Genomic DNA, 15,479 nt, shown 5'->3' with positions numbered 1-15,479 from the left:
CCTCGAATCGAATCGTGAGGACGATCGTTTCGACGCTCTGCCTCCGGTGAGCTGAATACAGATTCTTTCGGCGATTGTGACTGCCTGACTCGCACAGAAAGTGAGTTCAGAAGGCCCGCACCCGATGAGGCCAGGGCATCGAGCTGAGTCAAAGCCTCGGTGAGAGACAGCGGTTCAAATTTGCCCGCGCGGAGGTTTCTTTTTCGGAATTGAGCCGGGAGCGGATCTGCGAAAGCGGACGACGTCGAAACCACTCGTCGTCGACGACGACGACGAGAAGTGTCGGACGTCAGTGGAGAGCAGCGAATGACGGTCTGACCGTAGCAAGTATCGAGTCCCGCCAACTGCGAAACGTTAGGAGCCGCCGAAGGGGCGTTTTCCACTGAGCTGCGAACAACGGTTTCCCTATTGAATCAGCATCCCTCAGGAACTTCCCCGTAGAGCTATTAGCCGTGCTTGCTTGAGCCTGAAAAAGAGGGTCTGGTCGCGCCTAGGGGCGAATCCTCGACAGTTCCTTACGGTGAGTCGACCTGAGCCTTCTGTGCATTTGTAGAGCCGATCCGAGTGCGGAGTCTTTCTGCTCGGACCTGCCAACTGCGAATCGCGGTCTGCGCCACGGGTCTCTCGGTGACAGCCGTGAATTTTCTCTAGAAGAGCTAGACTTCGAACCGCAGAGTCCTCCCTCTCGCTACAATGATGCAGTCTCGCAATGGCTCGGGGGAACTCATATCGCGACAGACTTCAACCCCAAGACTTTACTCATGGGACCTCCATTGCCACCGACGTAGCAGAACTGTTTCGATCCCCACCGATAAGAGTGAGCTGTAAACTGGCTACGGACTGGGGATAGGCCTCAGGAGTCGGGAGTGCGCTATGCTCATCGCGAATTCTAATATCAGCAACAAGTGCCGGAGCGAGTCTACATACAGAAAGTAGACAGCTGACTAGAATCGGAAAATGGCTCCACGCGGGTCAGATACCTGCAGGATCTTCAAATATATGGATATGAGTCATGACACGAAGCGAGAACCCTACCGGATTCGATCCTCGCGCGACAGGTCCCGATGTGATGGAGTCCAAGATACTCAGTGGGATTCCGAAACCGTTTTCGACATTTCCCCACATCCTAATGATGGCTAAAAGGGTTTCTGACTATCTCCCGATCCTAACGGAAATATTGCTCGCTTTTCAGGAGCACGTTTACGGCCACTGATTGCCGCTGGGTGAGTGTTATTTGAAGCTTTCCCGCTGTCCCGAACCCCGAAGCTCGAGCTATATCGTGAGCTGCCTCGAATGTACGCTCCTTGAATGTACGCTTTTGAAAGTATCTGAGAGTCGACATCTGGAATTTCAGCGAGAAACGCATAGAAGATCCATTGTGAGAGGACCGGAGTAATCACGAAAACGAGAGAAAATGACGGACGCGAAGTATTTCACCACGACTAAAAAGGGGGAGATCTTCGAACTCAAAAGTGAACTGAATTCGGAGAAGAAGGAAAAGAAGCGAGAAGCCGTTAAGAAGGTTATCGCCTCCATGACCGTCGGCAAGGATGTGTCAGCGTTGTTTCCTGACGTGGTGAATTGCATGCAGACGGATAATCTCGAATTGAAGAAATTGGTCTACCTCTACTTGATGAACTATGCCAAATCGCAGCCGGACATGGCTATAATGGCTGTGAACACATTCGTAAAGGATTGCGAGGATCCCAATCCCCTAATCAGGGCGTTGGCGGTGCGCACGATGGGATGCATTCGAGTGGACAAGATCACCGAATATCTTTGCGAACCTCTGCGCAAATGCCTCAAGGACGAGGATCCGTACGTGCGGAAAACGGCGGCTGTTTGCGTGGCCAAGTTGCACGACATCAGCTCTTCCCTCGTGGAAGATAGGGGATTTCTGGATTCCTTAAAAGAGCTGCTGTCCGATTCTAATCCAATGGTCGTCGCGAACGCCGTCGCGGCACTGTCGGAGATCGCTGGCGATTCGAATTCAGCCATGGCGCCTCAGTCCATCAACAAACTCCTTACAGCGTTGAACGAATGCAGCGAGTGGGGTCAAGTCTTCATACTCGACGCTTTGTCTTCTTATACGCCTAGAGACGACCGTGAAGCCCAGTCTATCTGTGAGCGAGTGACACCACGGCTGGCGCACGCCAATGCCGCGGTGGTTCTCAGTGCAGTCCGAGTACTCATGAAGCTCATGGAGGCTGTCGCCGCGAGTCCCGATGGTCAAGATGCTGTTGCGTCGCTTACGAGGAAATTGGCCCCACCACTGGTGACGCTTCTCAGTTCTGAACCAGAAGTGCAATATGTCGCTCTTCGTAACATTAATCTCATCGTTCAGAAACGCCCAGACATCCTCAAGGTTCGTACTGGTTTGCGGACGCGGTACACTTGATTGTCTTACCGAAAAGTCGGAATATTCGTTGACTCGTAAAAATATTCCCCCATTTGACTGACTGGCAAGAAGAAACAATCATGGATTAGGTGGTGAACAGCGAGCTTCAGGGCGTCTGTCCCCTGGGATACGTTGTGGAGTGTCCAGCTCAGTTCCTCTGTCTCGATCTTACAGAACGAAATGAAAGTCTTCTTCGTGAAGTACAACGACCCTATTTACGTAAAGCTCGAAAAACTTGATATCATGATCCGTTTGGCAAATCAGTCGAACATTGGACAAGTTCTCAGTGAGCTGAAAGAGTACGCAACCGAAGTCGATGTGGACTTCGTGCGCAAGTCTGTTCGCGCCATCGGACGCTGCGCTATAAAGGTAGGCCCGATTTGAATGACAGGGAGTTCGACGTGCCGGTGAGAGGAGCTATTTCACTGACATCTTGATTCCTTCGGAAAAGGTGGAGCCCTCTGCCGAGAAATGTGTTGCCACTCTACTCGACCTGATCCAGACCAAAGTCAACTATGTGGTTCAGGAGGCGATTGTGGTCATCAAAGACATTTTCCGAAAATATCCAAACAAATACGAGAGTATCATCTCCACTCTCTGCGAGAACTTGGACACACTAGATGAACCCGAAGCTCGCGCTTCCATGATTTGGATTATCGGTAAGTGAGTTGTCGTCTTGTCGAAATCTATTCTCTAAATTCTATCTCTCCCACAATTCTTCTGTGTGGGTTTATCCGACCTCTCCTCTGAACGAATTTTTCGTTGGTACCCAGGCGAATACGCCGAGCGCATCGACAACGCAGATGAGTTGCTCGAGTCATTCCTCGAAGGATTCCACGACGAGAACACCGCCGTTCAACTTCAACTACTGACGGCGATCGTGAAACTTTTCCTCAAGAGACCAACTGAGACCCAGGAATTGGTTCAACAAGTGAGTCCTCCTTGCACCACCGATTCGCCGCGATCGTCCCGAGAGAATCGTCCGTGATGACTGATGACCATGACGACCTCACCCACTTTCTATTGCTCGCAGGTTCTGTCCCTCGCAACCCAGGACTCGGATAACCCCGACCTCCGGGACCGAGGTTTTATCTACTGGCGTCTCTTATCAACGGATCCCGCAGCAGCCAAAGAGGTCGTTTTGGCCGAGAAGCCTCTTATTTCTGAAGAAACCGATCTCCTGGAACCAACTCTACTCGACGAACTCATTTGTCACATTGGATCCTTGGCATCCGTTTACCATAAACCACCGTCGGCCTTCGTCGAAGGTGCGAAGACCCAACTGGCGCATGCTAAGGGAATAACGTCGTCCGGAAGCTCAGCAGCAACATCCACATCCGCATCAGCAGTTCTACCCTCAGCGGCACCGGCTGTGATCCCATCAGCTGATTCGCTCATCGGTGACCTCCTCTCGATCGATCTAGGAGGTGGATTCAACCCACCACAAGTGGCACCCGCAGTCGGCGGGGGCTTAGGTGATGTGCTAGGTGGCGGCTTGGATTCGCTTCTGGGCGATGTAGGCGGAGCTCCCATCAGCTCTGCGGCGATTCCTCCAGCTGCTGCCGCGGCAGGCAACAATACGGCCGGACTTCTTGGCGACATTTTCGGGGTGACTCCTACCTCTGCATTCCACACGCTTCCGAAACAGACGTGGCTCGAGGCTACTAGAGGCAAAGGTTTGGAAGTCACCGGCACTTTCGCTCGTCGCAACGGTCAGCTATTCATGGACATGACGCTCTCCAACAAGGCCATGGGAGCCATGAGCGGTTTTGCTGTTCAGTTCAACAAGAACAGTTTCGGAATAATTCCAGCGCAGCCTCTCAACGTACCGCTGCCTCTACAGCCGTCGTACCCTCAGGATATTTCACTTCCGTTGACTGTCGGCGGTCCCGTACAGAAAATGACCCCGCTCACTAATATCCAAGTGGCCATTAAGAACAACGTAGACGTGCTGTACTTCTCGTGTCTCGCGCCCATGCACGCGCTCGCTGTGGAAGATGGACAAATGGACAAGAAGGTGTTCCTCGCCACCTGGAAGGACATTCCCCCGGATAACGAATTACAGTTCGAAGTAAACAACAACACGGGTCTTTCATCCGATCAAATTTCTGCGAAGTTGCAGCAGAACAATATGTTCACCATCGCTAAGCGGAGCGTCGACGGACAGGATATGCTCTACCTTTCGCTCAAGCTGGTTAACGGCATTTGGGTGCTGGCAGAGCTCAAAATCCAGCCCACGCAGCCTGTCATCAAGCTGTCGGTCAAGTGCCGCGCGCCTGAAGTGAGCGCAGGTGTACACCAGATCATCGAAGAGATCCTCCGCAACTGAAGCCATGGTCAATTGTGTACCCAAGCGATTTCAGATTGGAATGCATAAACGGCGGTCACTTGGAAATAGTTCAGAACAGTAGTGCACTTTGGAGACTCAACTTATCGAGCGCGGGGAGTCCTCTCTACAATAATGTCATGTTATCAGCAACAGGCTACATCGAAGTTCCAGCGACGCGCACAATACGCGGCTTGCGATATTACCACCAGGCTTGCTGGAACCGAAGGGTTTCGACTCTGACCCGTGGGAGTGTCAGGCGGAGATTACTACCGAGCGACAACCCGGATTGGAACATGCTCCAGGTCACGACAGGCTGCTTGAAAAAAATTGACGAATCTTGAAGCTCATTAGCATACTAGGGCAGTTTTCCCGGAATATGCGGCTTCCCGGGAGATGCCGAGCGTAGGGAATTCCGTTTCGACCACCTCCAGTTCAACGATTCACCAGGATTCAATTGAATGATTCCCCAAAGTCAGTTGCTTTCGCTAGATATCCGCAGATTAGAAGATTGGATAGACGTATCGATAGAAATAGAGAGAGAGCTGAAGGATAGCAGTTCATGCCTCGAGCTGAGGATGGGTTATTCGACGAGGAGGACAGAGTCTCTTCCAGCGAGAATTTTTGAGTTCGACTCCCGAGGCATTTCGATCTCGCGTGGCGGTATTTGAGTGGAATGTTATTTATAGAAATCGAATTTGGTCCGAGAGGTGATCTCTGACTGTGTGCCTCGCTACGAGTCAGTTTTTATCTTTTCTATCATCATCCGAGCACAAAACAGGGACTAATTCGATCGCTGGCAGTCTGTTGCCCTGACGCGGGCTCGCGAAACGGCGCCGACAGACTGAGGAAGTTTTATGTCGAAATTGCATTCGAGAGCGATGTTTGGACGTCGTCGTCTACTGTTCCCGGAGGGAGTTAGGCTCTCCGCTAGGAACGAGCCTGACGGGATCCTTTATCATGGCCGCTAGCAGTCGTGAATATTTGTTCAGATCGACGAGAGGTGCGGACAATATTTAAGTTATCGAGAAAGAAATTATCTTCTTTTCATAGAGACCTTCTCCAGAGGACACCAGAGCGCTATCGAAGCGGTTCACAGTACGTTTAGGTAGCGATTACTGGAAATCGAGAGAATAAAAATTTCGTCAGATTTCCTCGAAGCAAGGACTGATTGAATTCGGTTATTACGACGACAGCGACCATCTCGACAAACAGTATCGTCGATCAGGATGGACCGATATTTCTCTCCCTCGACGAGCTTTCCGGACGGGACCGAACTTTCCCAGACGCGCCTGGTGCCTGGTCCGATCGATTGCGGAGCGCGAGCGAATTTCGTCGCGCCGTTCCTGATCGGGAGCGCACTCCGCCTCCGCGAAAACGGTGCTGACCTGCTTCGAGACCGCCGCGCGTAGAAGGAGGCTCCGTCGAATCTTGGTTGCGCACTCCAATTCGGTCTTATGTGATGTCAGAACGGGTGGTTCGAAAAAGCGGCATATCGTATCGAGGAAGCGACGGCGCACGACATACGACCCGAGGACGTGATATCGATTGGATCAGATCAAAACCTACGCAAAATGTAATCGTTCCCAAGAGACCTCGACAGTCTGCAGATCTTTTCAAAAACACTGAAGTTTGCATGGGTTCAGCTCCGACTTCAAAACGCATGTCCGGTGTCTTCTCGGATGGACTCTTCGTGTCGAGCCGGTGCCTTCTCCGTCCATTAGAGATGTTTACATTTTTAGCTGACGTATTTTGAAGCGCGAGCATTCGGCGCTCAGAGGATTCTAATTGCCCTGCTGTGACAACCTTCTGGCAAAGCTTACCTCTCGCGAGGCACAACTCGGATTTCATCAATTTCATATTTTGAGAACTTCCCCGTCGATGTTCAGGGCGGTCTATCTCGAAACTACAGAACTCGCTGTGATTCCGATTCATTCCCTGCTCCTCGTAAATCTCGCGTGAGTGACTCGATTCGCCCAGACTGATATTTTTCCATGTGTGTCCCCGGTCTCTTATCGATGATCGCCCATGATGGGAGATGACTCGGGAGCTCTCGTAATTCATTTGAGTCGATTCCGAAAATACTTTTTTTCGGCGGGGCGAGCCGTGGAGACGCCACCAATCGTCGCTTCTACTCCGCATGAAAAGTTTCGAACCTCGAAGTGTAGAGCCTCCGTAGATGTTCTCGCTCGCTCTGAGCTCTCGTAAGAGCCCGAGCAAGGAGAACTTACCGAGGAGCTCAGCCGATCAGATTCGGAGTCGATAGCTCCGCTTAGGAGTCTTCGTATGACAGAACCCGTGTCACCTGTAAGCAAGCTCCCGCCAATTCGATCGATGTCCTTATGATGCTGTGAAAAAATTGCAGGAGAAAGCCATGTCATTCACAACTATAGCTGAGCGTAGCACGCTACTGCACGACGTATTTGTGAAGAACCCGACTCAACCGGAGCGAGTTCAGGTCGATCTTGATCTCGGCGACGAAGTTCTAGACCCGATCACATTCATCTCTTTCTGTCCGTATGAATGGCAGTCGATGCTGATGGCGATCGCCACGCCGACTGATATCCACGTTTACAAGGTACCGTGATACAGGAATTGTTCGACGCTGCCTACGCGTCCCGTGCCTTGATCGGAGTCGGTGTAACCCGTGAGCTCAAGATTTTATTTCCAACCACCAGGTGCCGATAAATGACGACATACTAGAAGGATCTTCTGAAAATGGATCCCTGGCCTGCACTCGTTTGACCAGTTTCCACACCGAGACAAAGGTTGTCTCTCTCAGCTGGAACACCGAGACCTCTGTAAACCCTCCGGTGAAGGTCTGTTTCGCCGTCTGGAGACTCGCATCAGACGGGTGACTAGGCGGATAACTAAGAATGGCAATTCAATGACTCGGATAATTATCATTCAGGTAGGGATTTTCGTCGCTCTCGAGGCCGGGGGAGTGGCTCATTGTACTTGGGCGGACGATACGGCGACAGCTCTGGTGAAGAAACTCCCGAGACATAGAGGTATTGTCAATTCAGTCGATGTCGAACCCTTGGTCGGTCAGAGTTGGGCTTCCGTGGGTAATGACAACCTGCTCAACGTCTACAACGAGAAAGGCGAAGTTCGTGCTCAGCGGATGCTCCGAACGGCCGGAAAACTCGTCAGGTGAGAGCTTGAGCTCTTTCTCCTCGATACAGTATGCGGTGAACGGATTCCGAGGTGGCAAATCTTGAATCGTATTTTTTCAGATTCCTCGAAAATGAAATCATGGTCGTCGAGTTGAATGGAACGATACGCTTCTACGACACTCTCAGTGTGAGACCTCTGAGGACTGCATTTTACCGCGCTCCGCTACCAGTCAAGTCGGATTGTACAAACGTAAGTCTCTCCGTTCCGTAGGTCTGTATCAGACTGCTGCTCCCCATATCTCTGAATTCTCGTCTGCCTCAAGAGCCCCTTTGAGGAGGAATAGATCGGGTTGCGCGTCGTTTGATGAACGATGGCTCATTATTCGAGACAAGAATTTAGGGAAGAAATAACCGTGATTTTCAGGGCAAATTCGCTTGTGTCGATGCCAGAGGTTCGATAAAAATGCATCTTCATTCGGACAAACCACCCTTGGAATTCGCCGGCGGGAATCTCTGTACAGCCATAGCGTTGTCTCAAGTAGGCCCGTGGTGTGCTCTCGCATCTCACGGATCATTCCGGATCATACACGACCAGAGTGGTCAGGTTATACAGCAAGGGAACTTTACATCGATCAGGCATCTGTGCTGGCATCCTCAGCGAGCTCTACTGGCCATAGCGCATGGAAGTCGCATAAGTATCCTCAAAGTTCAGTGAAAGATATTCCTTCAAATGGAGCGATATGCGAAATAATTGCGGCCAGGCGACATCGTCGTTCTTCATCAGGGGAGGATGACGCTTCGAAGAGAACTTATTGATCATTGCCGAAAATAAAGAAGCTAATGCACCTTGAGAGTGAGTCTTACTGCCTGAACTTCGATTCAAGTTTCCCCGAATGAGTCGACGGGGCTTAGTTACGGTCCAACGATAACCTTCGAATCGAAGTCCACGAAAAACGAATGATTGGACCCCCACATCTTAACCGAGACAAACTCACTGACACGAGGCTGATTTATTTCTCTGAAATACGTACCTAGTCATCATAGAAGTGCTCAACAAACAGTGACTTCTCTTAAAATCGCTTCACGGATTACCTACGTTCGGACGCACGACTTCGCGTGACATATATAGATATAGATTAGCGTCATTACGGCGCTGGTGGCTCTGTGAGGTCGGCTTGATACTTCCGCTTGATGATGAAGATTCTTTGTTGATTCAGAATCACGGTCAGATAGTATCCCTGGAGATATACTGCGGAGAGGAGTCAATATCAACGAGGGGTAAAACTCGGGTCATCCTTCAGACTTCGCCTTCCACGCTTACCCATCCGAAGCTCAAAGAGCATATAACTTGAAAGAATGACCGTCACCGAAAGTGTACGGACTAATCCTCTTACCACACATCCTTTTGATCCCTTCCTCATTGTGGTCCAGAGGTAGGAGATCGTTCTTTGTGGCGCAGTGTACCATTTGGAATATTATCTGAGCCACAGTTTCATCGTTCTCCAAGTCCCCCGATGACTGGAACAGGGGTTCGGGGTTCGAGTCATTCCGATAATGCATAATACACGGTTGTCTAATTCATATGGCAAATGACATCGGTCACCACCTTCTGTTTTGGATTTGAATAGTGTTGCGGGAGAGTCCCGAGCGGCCAACCGAATCATATGAAGTACAAGCGGCAGATACAGATGGACGACTAATTCGAACGCAGGAAAATACATTAACCCGAAAAACTCACGTTCACAATCGCGGCGTCACCGGTCATGACGATTTGCCCAAGAGTATCCGGGGCTTTTCCCAGATTCGCGTACATTTTCTGTCGTGCCGTTCCTCGGCGTTTCCCGATAGACGAATGTTCGTTTTCGAATAAGTCTCAAAATGTTGCGGTGAGAGAAGGTGTTGATAAGATCGATATCTAGAAGCCCACTCGACGAGACAATGAGCTCAGGTCCTCTCTCGGTGCTCGAACTTGAGCCGGAGAATGACTCTTAAGGGGTTCCGCAGGAGCTGGCCTCACACTTGACGACGCCGAGTGCGAGCTCTCCGCTCCGATTCTCCGAGGACCGTGTGTTTTGGGTCGCGGATTGCAAGCTTCGCGCTGTTTGTCCGAATACTCCATGTAGTGCGCACCAGGACAGTCCGATCTGATGACTACTGACGGCTCGCAGATGGGTGTTCCATCCGGCTCACAGTCGGCGGGGTATTGACAAGTGGTGGTTCGTCGGAACAATCCAGTGCGATACTGGTATCGACTATAATTTGTGAGTGTGTGTGTGTGTTCGTGCGTTGAGAACGGGAGGACTATCATGCTGCGTTTCTTCCAAATCGACTGAAGGACTTGATCAGCTCCGTGGTCCGAAATGGAAACGAGCTGGCTCGAGTGCCGCTCCAAGAGGAAATACTCTCCATTATTCACTTTCCAGGTGAGCACTCGGAGTTTTTTGAGGGACGGACTCTAGCGGGAGACCTTGCTCGAGTCTCGAGTGAGAGAGCCGATATCCCAGAACCGATTTTAGCATTTACTCTGGCCGCTAATGTCGCTCTCGAAATCACTACTTTTTCGTCACCGACGGAACGCGCACTGATTCCGCTTAGCGATTACACATGTTGAGAGCGAATGCGCGGTCCGAGATTCCGTCAAACGGTAACTATTAGAATCGATGCCTGAGCTCCTCAAACGGAAACAAACGCGGACATTGAGCTGAAGAAATCCTTGGCTACCCTGCAAGCTCGATTAGTGTCACGTCTGACAAGCTTGAGCATGCAATGGGTCAAGATCAACTCGATCACCTGAGACGATGCCTTTCGTGCCAAGTTTCGGTTCGAGGAGGTGGCGTCGACTTTGGGGTCTCTTACTCATGCCAGACGTCCACCGCGGAGGGCGCAATCGATGGGAAGAAAATAGTGAGACAAGGGAACCTTGAAGACACGACATCGGCGACCCACACTTAACCTTTTTCCTTCCCACGGGGGACCGTCGCGGATTCGGTATGGTTCCCGCCAAACAACCCTCCTCCGATTCAACGAGCTCTATCAAGAGCAAGGGTTCTTCCGGAGAGGATGCTTGGGCTCTCAATCAGACAGGAAATCCCCCTCCTCGTACCTTGAAGCATGGCGGAGACATTACCTAGAGTCGACACCGACGGAGCATCCCTATCTGACGACTCGGCTTTTTCCTTTCCAGCGCCGACTACGGCATCTCAGAGAAATTTCTTTCCGGAATCTCTCGATTCCCGAGGGCTGCCGAGAGGTCCAACTCAAGCTCCTCGACTCTAAGAGCGATCTCATCTGTGAGGCTGAATCCCTTGAAGCCACGAGCAATCCACACTGGAGGAGCTTGTCCCTGACGGGCGGCTCGCCGACAAGTAAAGGTCTCTATCTGACCATGAAAGCTTTCTTCTTGCTTCGGAATTCCTCTGCAGGATTAGGAATCGCGTCATGCAAGATATGCCTCATAGAGGATCCCTCCAGGACCCTCTATCGGGGAGACATTGTTTGTTCAATCTTATCGAGCTTCATCTGGACTGTATTTCTTCTTACAGACGTAATTGTACAAATTTTCGCGGACGACCGTCTCATAGTCGAATGGAGGCTATATTTCTCTGGATTGATATTCGTCTCGAGACATTGGCCGAATGAGTCGGTGATTCTCGCCCCGAACTCCATGCTAGTGATGTTTGCCGAGGGAGTCTACTGTGATAAGACATGCTTTGATATCTGTGATAATGCTAAAGATTGCAACCAGGTCAGTATCAGACGGCAAAGGTCATTTTTCGCGGTTTTCCGAGAAGTAACTGGATAAGATCGAGGAGTTACGGCCTGGGGTCCGATGTCGGGGTGGTACATCGGTTGAAATCAAATCTGCTCATTGAAGGCGGCTCGTGGTACTTCGGATGGCGTCATCGTCAACGCGGAGGCTCTCTGTGACGTGCGGTCTGCTGTGACTGTAGACACAAGACGACTGAAGAAATCATACGGAATCAACGCTCTCAATCGGTGGGTGTCATCGATTTCGATTGGGGAAACTTTTCTCATCTGCGCTGCTCAGCCATGTCGACTGAGGGCTTGAATCCGATTCTCCTTCCCAGACTGTACACGAACGAAAGAGCCATCTTACGCACTGCCGTCACTGCGCACAACCTGAGGAGCAGCCTCGAGGACCGAATCGATGCCGAAGCCGAGTCGTCTTCGGAAGAACTCCGTTGCATGATCGAAACTGCCCGGGTGAAGTGTAAGGCCCTGAGGAGACTCCTCGAAGAGCGGTCTCAGCTCCTAGATAGAGAGACTAAACAATTGATCGCGGAAGATAATGTGGTACTTCAGAAACGTGAGTGGCTTTTCAGCATCCTTCGCCAGTTCGAACCCATCGATTCGTCGAGTTTGTCTCAATTGGGGACTGGACAACGCCGAGAGCCCATCTTGCTCTCATACGAACGAGAAACCAATCTCTGAGAAACCCGACCCTTTCAGAAGACGAGATCGCAGCCTGCAAGGACTCGTTTCATGAGTTGAAGGAGAATTTGAGCCTTGAGAGGGAAGCGGTGAAGCAGATGAGGAGCGACTTGGATTCCTTGCCTCTTCTACAACGCCAACTAGCCCTCATCTGTGAGCTCGACGACTACATCTATCCCATTCGACAGGTAGATATCTGTAAAAGGACAGACGCTATAAAACTGTGACCATACATGCGCAGAACTGGAAATGAGTCGTACCGATCCTCCAGGTGCCGAAAGGCTATACCATCTGTTCGATGTTCATTCCATCATCACTCAGCGACTTCAAAGATCCGAGGAAAAGTGAGTACTGCTCTGTCGACTTCTCAGGACACTCTCGAAGCCTGTCGCCGATAGTTCGCCGTTGAGAAAAAACTTTCTCGCAGTTTCAGATGATCAAGTTGTGTCAACTGGAATGGCATATCTCTTCCACCTGGTCACCATGCTTTCGACGTTCACTGGAGTTCCCTTGATCTATCCTCTGAAATACGAGAAGAATCTTCCGATGGTGGTCGATATCAGCATGGATTCCTTTCACCATAAAGAGTGAGTTGTAAATTGGATGGTCCGCTGCGAGTTCGGGAGTCGAGTATGAAATATTGTCTCCCGATCCTTGATGTGCGTTCTGAAGCAACAGTATCAACGCTTCTCTCTACTGGAGGATGGGACTGGTGATTTTCATGACGAATTTCTTCCATTCGATTCGGCAGATTCCCACTGTGGGTGAGGGGCAAAGACAGGGTGTACTTCGAGCATGCGGTTCCTCTGCTCGCCCTGAACGTGGCAGATCTTCGGATCCAGTTCAAACTTCCATCAATGAGAGGCCGACTGATGCCAGGACTTTGGAATCTCGTAAGACACTTCCGAGAGGAACGAGCGCGTTTAGGGTGAGCACAGCACATGAATCTTAATTCAACGGCTGATACAATGCCCAGAAGATGATACAGCGACTCCAAGGGGCTGATGCTCCATTCACTAATAAGTTCGTATGGTTCACCCGCAGCCCGATAGAATCTGGCGAACTCGGTATTTCCGTGTCGAAGCACATGACAGCAGACGATTGGATGACGCCCTCCCTCAGTAATACGCCTGAGCATAGCTCCCCGGTTGGAACTCCTCGGCTAAGTTTGAGGATACATTCCGTGCCTAATCTCGTGTCACACAGCAGCGATTCGTTGGAAATCGACGTTGGAGCAGCGAGTGACCACCTCAGCTGATGATTTCATTTGCTTATGAATAGAGGACCGGTGTGCACTAATGCCTTATACAGGAATAAAGATGCCCCCCGAGCGGGGATTCTTAATTCGCCAAGAGAGGCAACGAAAGAGTTATTCTCTCAATTTCTCCCCTCTGAATAAACCAGAACAGTATTCGAGCACGCACGACGGCGTCGGGAATCATCCGCTACCTGCCGTTTCCCTGTGCTTCATGCTCTCGGATATTCGAGAATCCGGACCTCTCGATTCCTCGGCGCTCGATGGCGGATATTTTGAAACCTTCTCGGACGTACGAAACCGCAACGCTCACGCAGTCCCTCAACATGGATTCAAGCTACCTGCCTCCGGTGTAAGCACCCCTTTAGTCATTTCGCCGGTCACAGCGTCTGGGTATATTAGTGACGTTTCAAATATCTCGACTCAGGCAGTGCGGTGTTGAACCTCAGCCGACGACCAAGCGCTTCATCGAAAAATCATCTAGAACAAGCTAGCAAGTCATTCCCCGCAATTCACTATTTACCGTGTTTGTAGTCTGACCTACAGATGGTTTCATGACACTTCTCCGGGTGGAATTCTGCGTTGCGAGGTGGCGTTCGGGACTGAAACCCTGTAAAATTCGCTCTCCGGGTTCTCCCAACCTCCCATGTGGGACAGAATAAAAGCGAGGAGGGCTCTTATCCTTGCTCACAAAAGAGCGCAAACAACGAAAGCGGACAGTCATTCCTAGCAGCCTTGGATCCGAAAAAGCACGCAAGATGATCGCGATCACAAATGGTGTCATCGCCAGGACCACCTACTTCGTATCGAAGCCCGGTGTGAAAGACGCCGAGATAAGAGCGTTCGCCCGGTACACTCCCCCTGCTAATGGTTTGAGGATCGAGAGGGTGCAATTCGGAAAGACTCGCCCTAACAGACTCATACTTGCGGACCGCGCCAAAAACGAGGGGGAGGACTATGAGGGATTCGTGATATTCAATCGCGGTCCCCTTATCGGGGACCCTTTGTTGGTGCAACTCGAACGCGAGATCGCTGCCTATACGTCTCCATACAGAGGTTTTCCTGGTTTCGCCGGAAGACAGTTCCTCCCCGAGCAAGAAGCAGAGGAAATCATCAGGAATTAGCAATGCATGAATGTATTGGTTCGAGGATGAAAAATATATGAGCTTGAGACGTGCAAAATCATCCGAGGCTCATTAATTGTACATTGGCGGGTCGAGGGCCTCGGGAGTCGATAGGTTTCGATGACGGGTGACTGTGACTAAGGATTTTGAGAGGGAAACTTCCCGGACTGCTCGGTCATTCAGGCGGAAATTCCGCCACCTTCTCAGCTCCGACCTTCACTTCAAAAGACCCTATGAGTCCACATTCCTCCTTATTTTCACATTTGTCAACGTTTTTCTCTAGAGGTGCCGCGTCTTTAGGGTGAGAAGTGAGAGGTCCGTCGCGCCCGACACATACCTCTTGACTGGCTATGGCTGTGTACCAAGGATCTTTCGACAAAGGATAAGCTCTCGTCAGGGCCTGCCGAGCGGCTTCCTCCTTTACCCTGAATATTCACAGTCGAAGTGCCATATCGGGACCTCCAGACTTTGATATGGGGAATCGTGGTGATCGGTACAATGGAAAAAGAGGCTTTTCCGGAGCTGCGTATGGGCGATGACGGAAATCGTTTGTTCAATTAGTCCAGAACGAACTTCCTTCGTCCAACGATGAGAAATTCCGCCCCGAAGAGCGGAAGCCGAGACAGACAAAAGCAGATAGCTGTAAAATCCCAATTTCTGCGGTGACCTTACTAGTTCACGGAGCCCGACTCGGCCCAAGTGAAGCAAAATCGAGGAGCTCTGAAGTTTCGAGTGATGGGGAGCAGGAATGGCATTTTATTCACAACATCTCTGTCCTCAAGCTCGGGATGGAGTGATGAATTCTGAA

At 50.8% G+C, this 15,479-nt stretch overlaps 4 protein-coding genes across 4 annotated transcripts; 3 read left to right on the top strand and 1 right to left on the bottom strand.

The window, feature by feature from the left end:
- The first annotated feature begins 291 nt into the window (after positions 1 to 291).
- AP-1-2beta (adaptor protein complex 1/2, beta subunit) lies at positions 292 to 5,868 on the top strand. Its single transcript, XM_029111909.1, has 7 exons — positions 292 to 520; positions 1,193 to 1,223; positions 1,355 to 2,365; positions 2,573 to 2,767; positions 2,850 to 3,057; positions 3,172 to 3,329; positions 3,432 to 5,868. The coding sequence occupies exons 3-7, from the start codon at positions 1,415 to 1,417 to the stop codon at positions 4,725 to 4,727; spliced, it is 2,808 nt and encodes a 935-aa protein (XP_028967742.1). The 5' UTR covers positions 292 to 520; positions 1,193 to 1,223; positions 1,355 to 1,414; the 3' UTR covers positions 4,728 to 5,868.
- A 673-nt stretch (positions 5,869 to 6,541) lies between these two features.
- LOC100897636 (uncharacterized) lies at positions 6,542 to 8,685 on the top strand. The gene is made up of 6 exons (XM_003744828.2): positions 6,542 to 6,682; positions 7,090 to 7,302; positions 7,403 to 7,543; positions 7,636 to 7,877; positions 7,961 to 8,090; positions 8,265 to 8,685. The coding sequence occupies exons 2-6, from the start codon at positions 7,099 to 7,101 to the stop codon at positions 8,553 to 8,555; spliced, it is 1,008 nt and encodes a 335-aa protein (XP_003744876.1). The 5' UTR covers positions 6,542 to 6,682; positions 7,090 to 7,098; the 3' UTR covers positions 8,556 to 8,685.
- Positions 8,686 to 8,816: 131 nt separating this feature from the next.
- Lamtor4 (Late endosomal/lysosomal adaptor, MAPK and MTOR activator 4) lies at positions 8,817 to 9,755 on the bottom strand. The gene is made up of 3 exons (XM_003744827.2): positions 9,579 to 9,755; positions 9,235 to 9,358; positions 8,817 to 9,089 (listed from the first exon to the last, which is right to left on the bottom strand). The coding sequence occupies exons 1-3, from the start codon at positions 9,651 to 9,653 to the stop codon at positions 8,986 to 8,988; spliced, it is 303 nt and encodes a 100-aa protein (XP_003744875.1). The 5' UTR covers positions 9,654 to 9,755; the 3' UTR covers positions 8,817 to 8,985.
- A 255-nt stretch (positions 9,756 to 10,010) lies between these two features.
- Positions 10,011 to 13,648, top strand: LOC100899143 (UV radiation resistance associated protein). Its single transcript, XM_003744922.2, has 10 exons — positions 10,011 to 10,263; positions 11,025 to 11,211; positions 11,383 to 11,585; positions 11,715 to 11,836; positions 11,929 to 12,167; positions 12,311 to 12,490; positions 12,547 to 12,636; positions 12,720 to 12,879; positions 13,044 to 13,220; positions 13,337 to 13,648. The coding sequence occupies exons 1-10, from the start codon at positions 10,201 to 10,203 to the stop codon at positions 13,548 to 13,550; spliced, it is 1,635 nt and encodes a 544-aa protein (XP_003744970.2). The 5' UTR covers positions 10,011 to 10,200; the 3' UTR covers positions 13,551 to 13,648.
- The last annotated feature ends 1,831 nt before the right edge of the window (positions 13,649 to 15,479 follow it).

Source organism: Galendromus occidentalis, unplaced genomic scaffold (genome assembly GCF_000255335.2).
Source record: "Galendromus occidentalis unplaced genomic scaffold, Mocc_1.1 scf7180000077475, whole genome shotgun sequence".
NCBI lineage: Eukaryota > Metazoa > Arthropoda > Arachnida > Mesostigmata > Phytoseiidae > Galendromus > Galendromus occidentalis.
This window is presented reverse-complemented; position numbering and strand designations above follow the sequence as displayed.

Excerpts from the sequence above, each read along its gene's own strand:
- LOC100899143 (XM_003744922.2), top strand. The coding sequence starts at position 10,201 with ATGGAAACGAGCTGGCTCGAGTGCCGCTCCAAGAGGAAATACTCTCCA. Across the intron at positions 11,837-11,928 it reads GGAATCAACGCTCTCAATCG|ACTGTACACGAACGAAAGAG; the intron begins GTGGGTGTCATC and ends TCTCCTTCCCAG. Across the intron at positions 12,168-12,310 it reads TAATGTGGTACTTCAGAAAC|AAGACGAGATCGCAGCCTGC; the intron begins GTGAGTGGCTTT and ends CGACCCTTTCAG.
- LOC100897636 (XM_003744828.2), top strand. The coding sequence starts at position 7,099 with ATGTCATTCACAACTATAGCTGAGCGTAGCACGCTACTGCACGACGTA. Across the intron at positions 7,303-7,402 it reads CTGATATCCACGTTTACAAG|GTGCCGATAAATGACGACAT; the intron begins GTACCGTGATAC and ends TCCAACCACCAG. Across the intron at positions 7,544-7,635 it reads CTGTAAACCCTCCGGTGAAG|GTAGGGATTTTCGTCGCTCT; the intron begins GTCTGTTTCGCC and ends ATTATCATTCAG.
- AP-1-2beta (XM_029111909.1), top strand. The coding sequence starts at position 1,415 with ATGACGGACGCGAAGTATTTCACCACGACTAAAAAGGGGGAGATCTTC. Across the intron at positions 3,058-3,171 it reads TTCCATGATTTGGATTATCG|GCGAATACGCCGAGCGCATC; the intron begins GTAAGTGAGTTG and ends GTTGGTACCCAG. Across the intron at positions 3,330-3,431 it reads CCCAGGAATTGGTTCAACAA|GTTCTGTCCCTCGCAACCCA; the intron begins GTGAGTCCTCCT and ends TATTGCTCGCAG.
- Lamtor4 (XM_003744827.2), bottom strand. The coding sequence starts at position 9,653 with ATGTACGCGAATCTGGGAAAAGCCCCGGATACTCTTGGGCAAATCGTC. Across the intron at positions 9,359-9,578 it reads GTGACGCCGCGATTGTGAAC|TCATCGGGGGACTTGGAGAA; the intron begins GTGAGTTTTTCG and ends CCCCTGTTCCAG. Across the intron at positions 9,090-9,234 it reads AGGGATCAAAAGGATGTGTG|TATATCTCCAGGGATACTAT; the intron begins GTAAGAGGATTA and ends TCCTCTCCGCAG.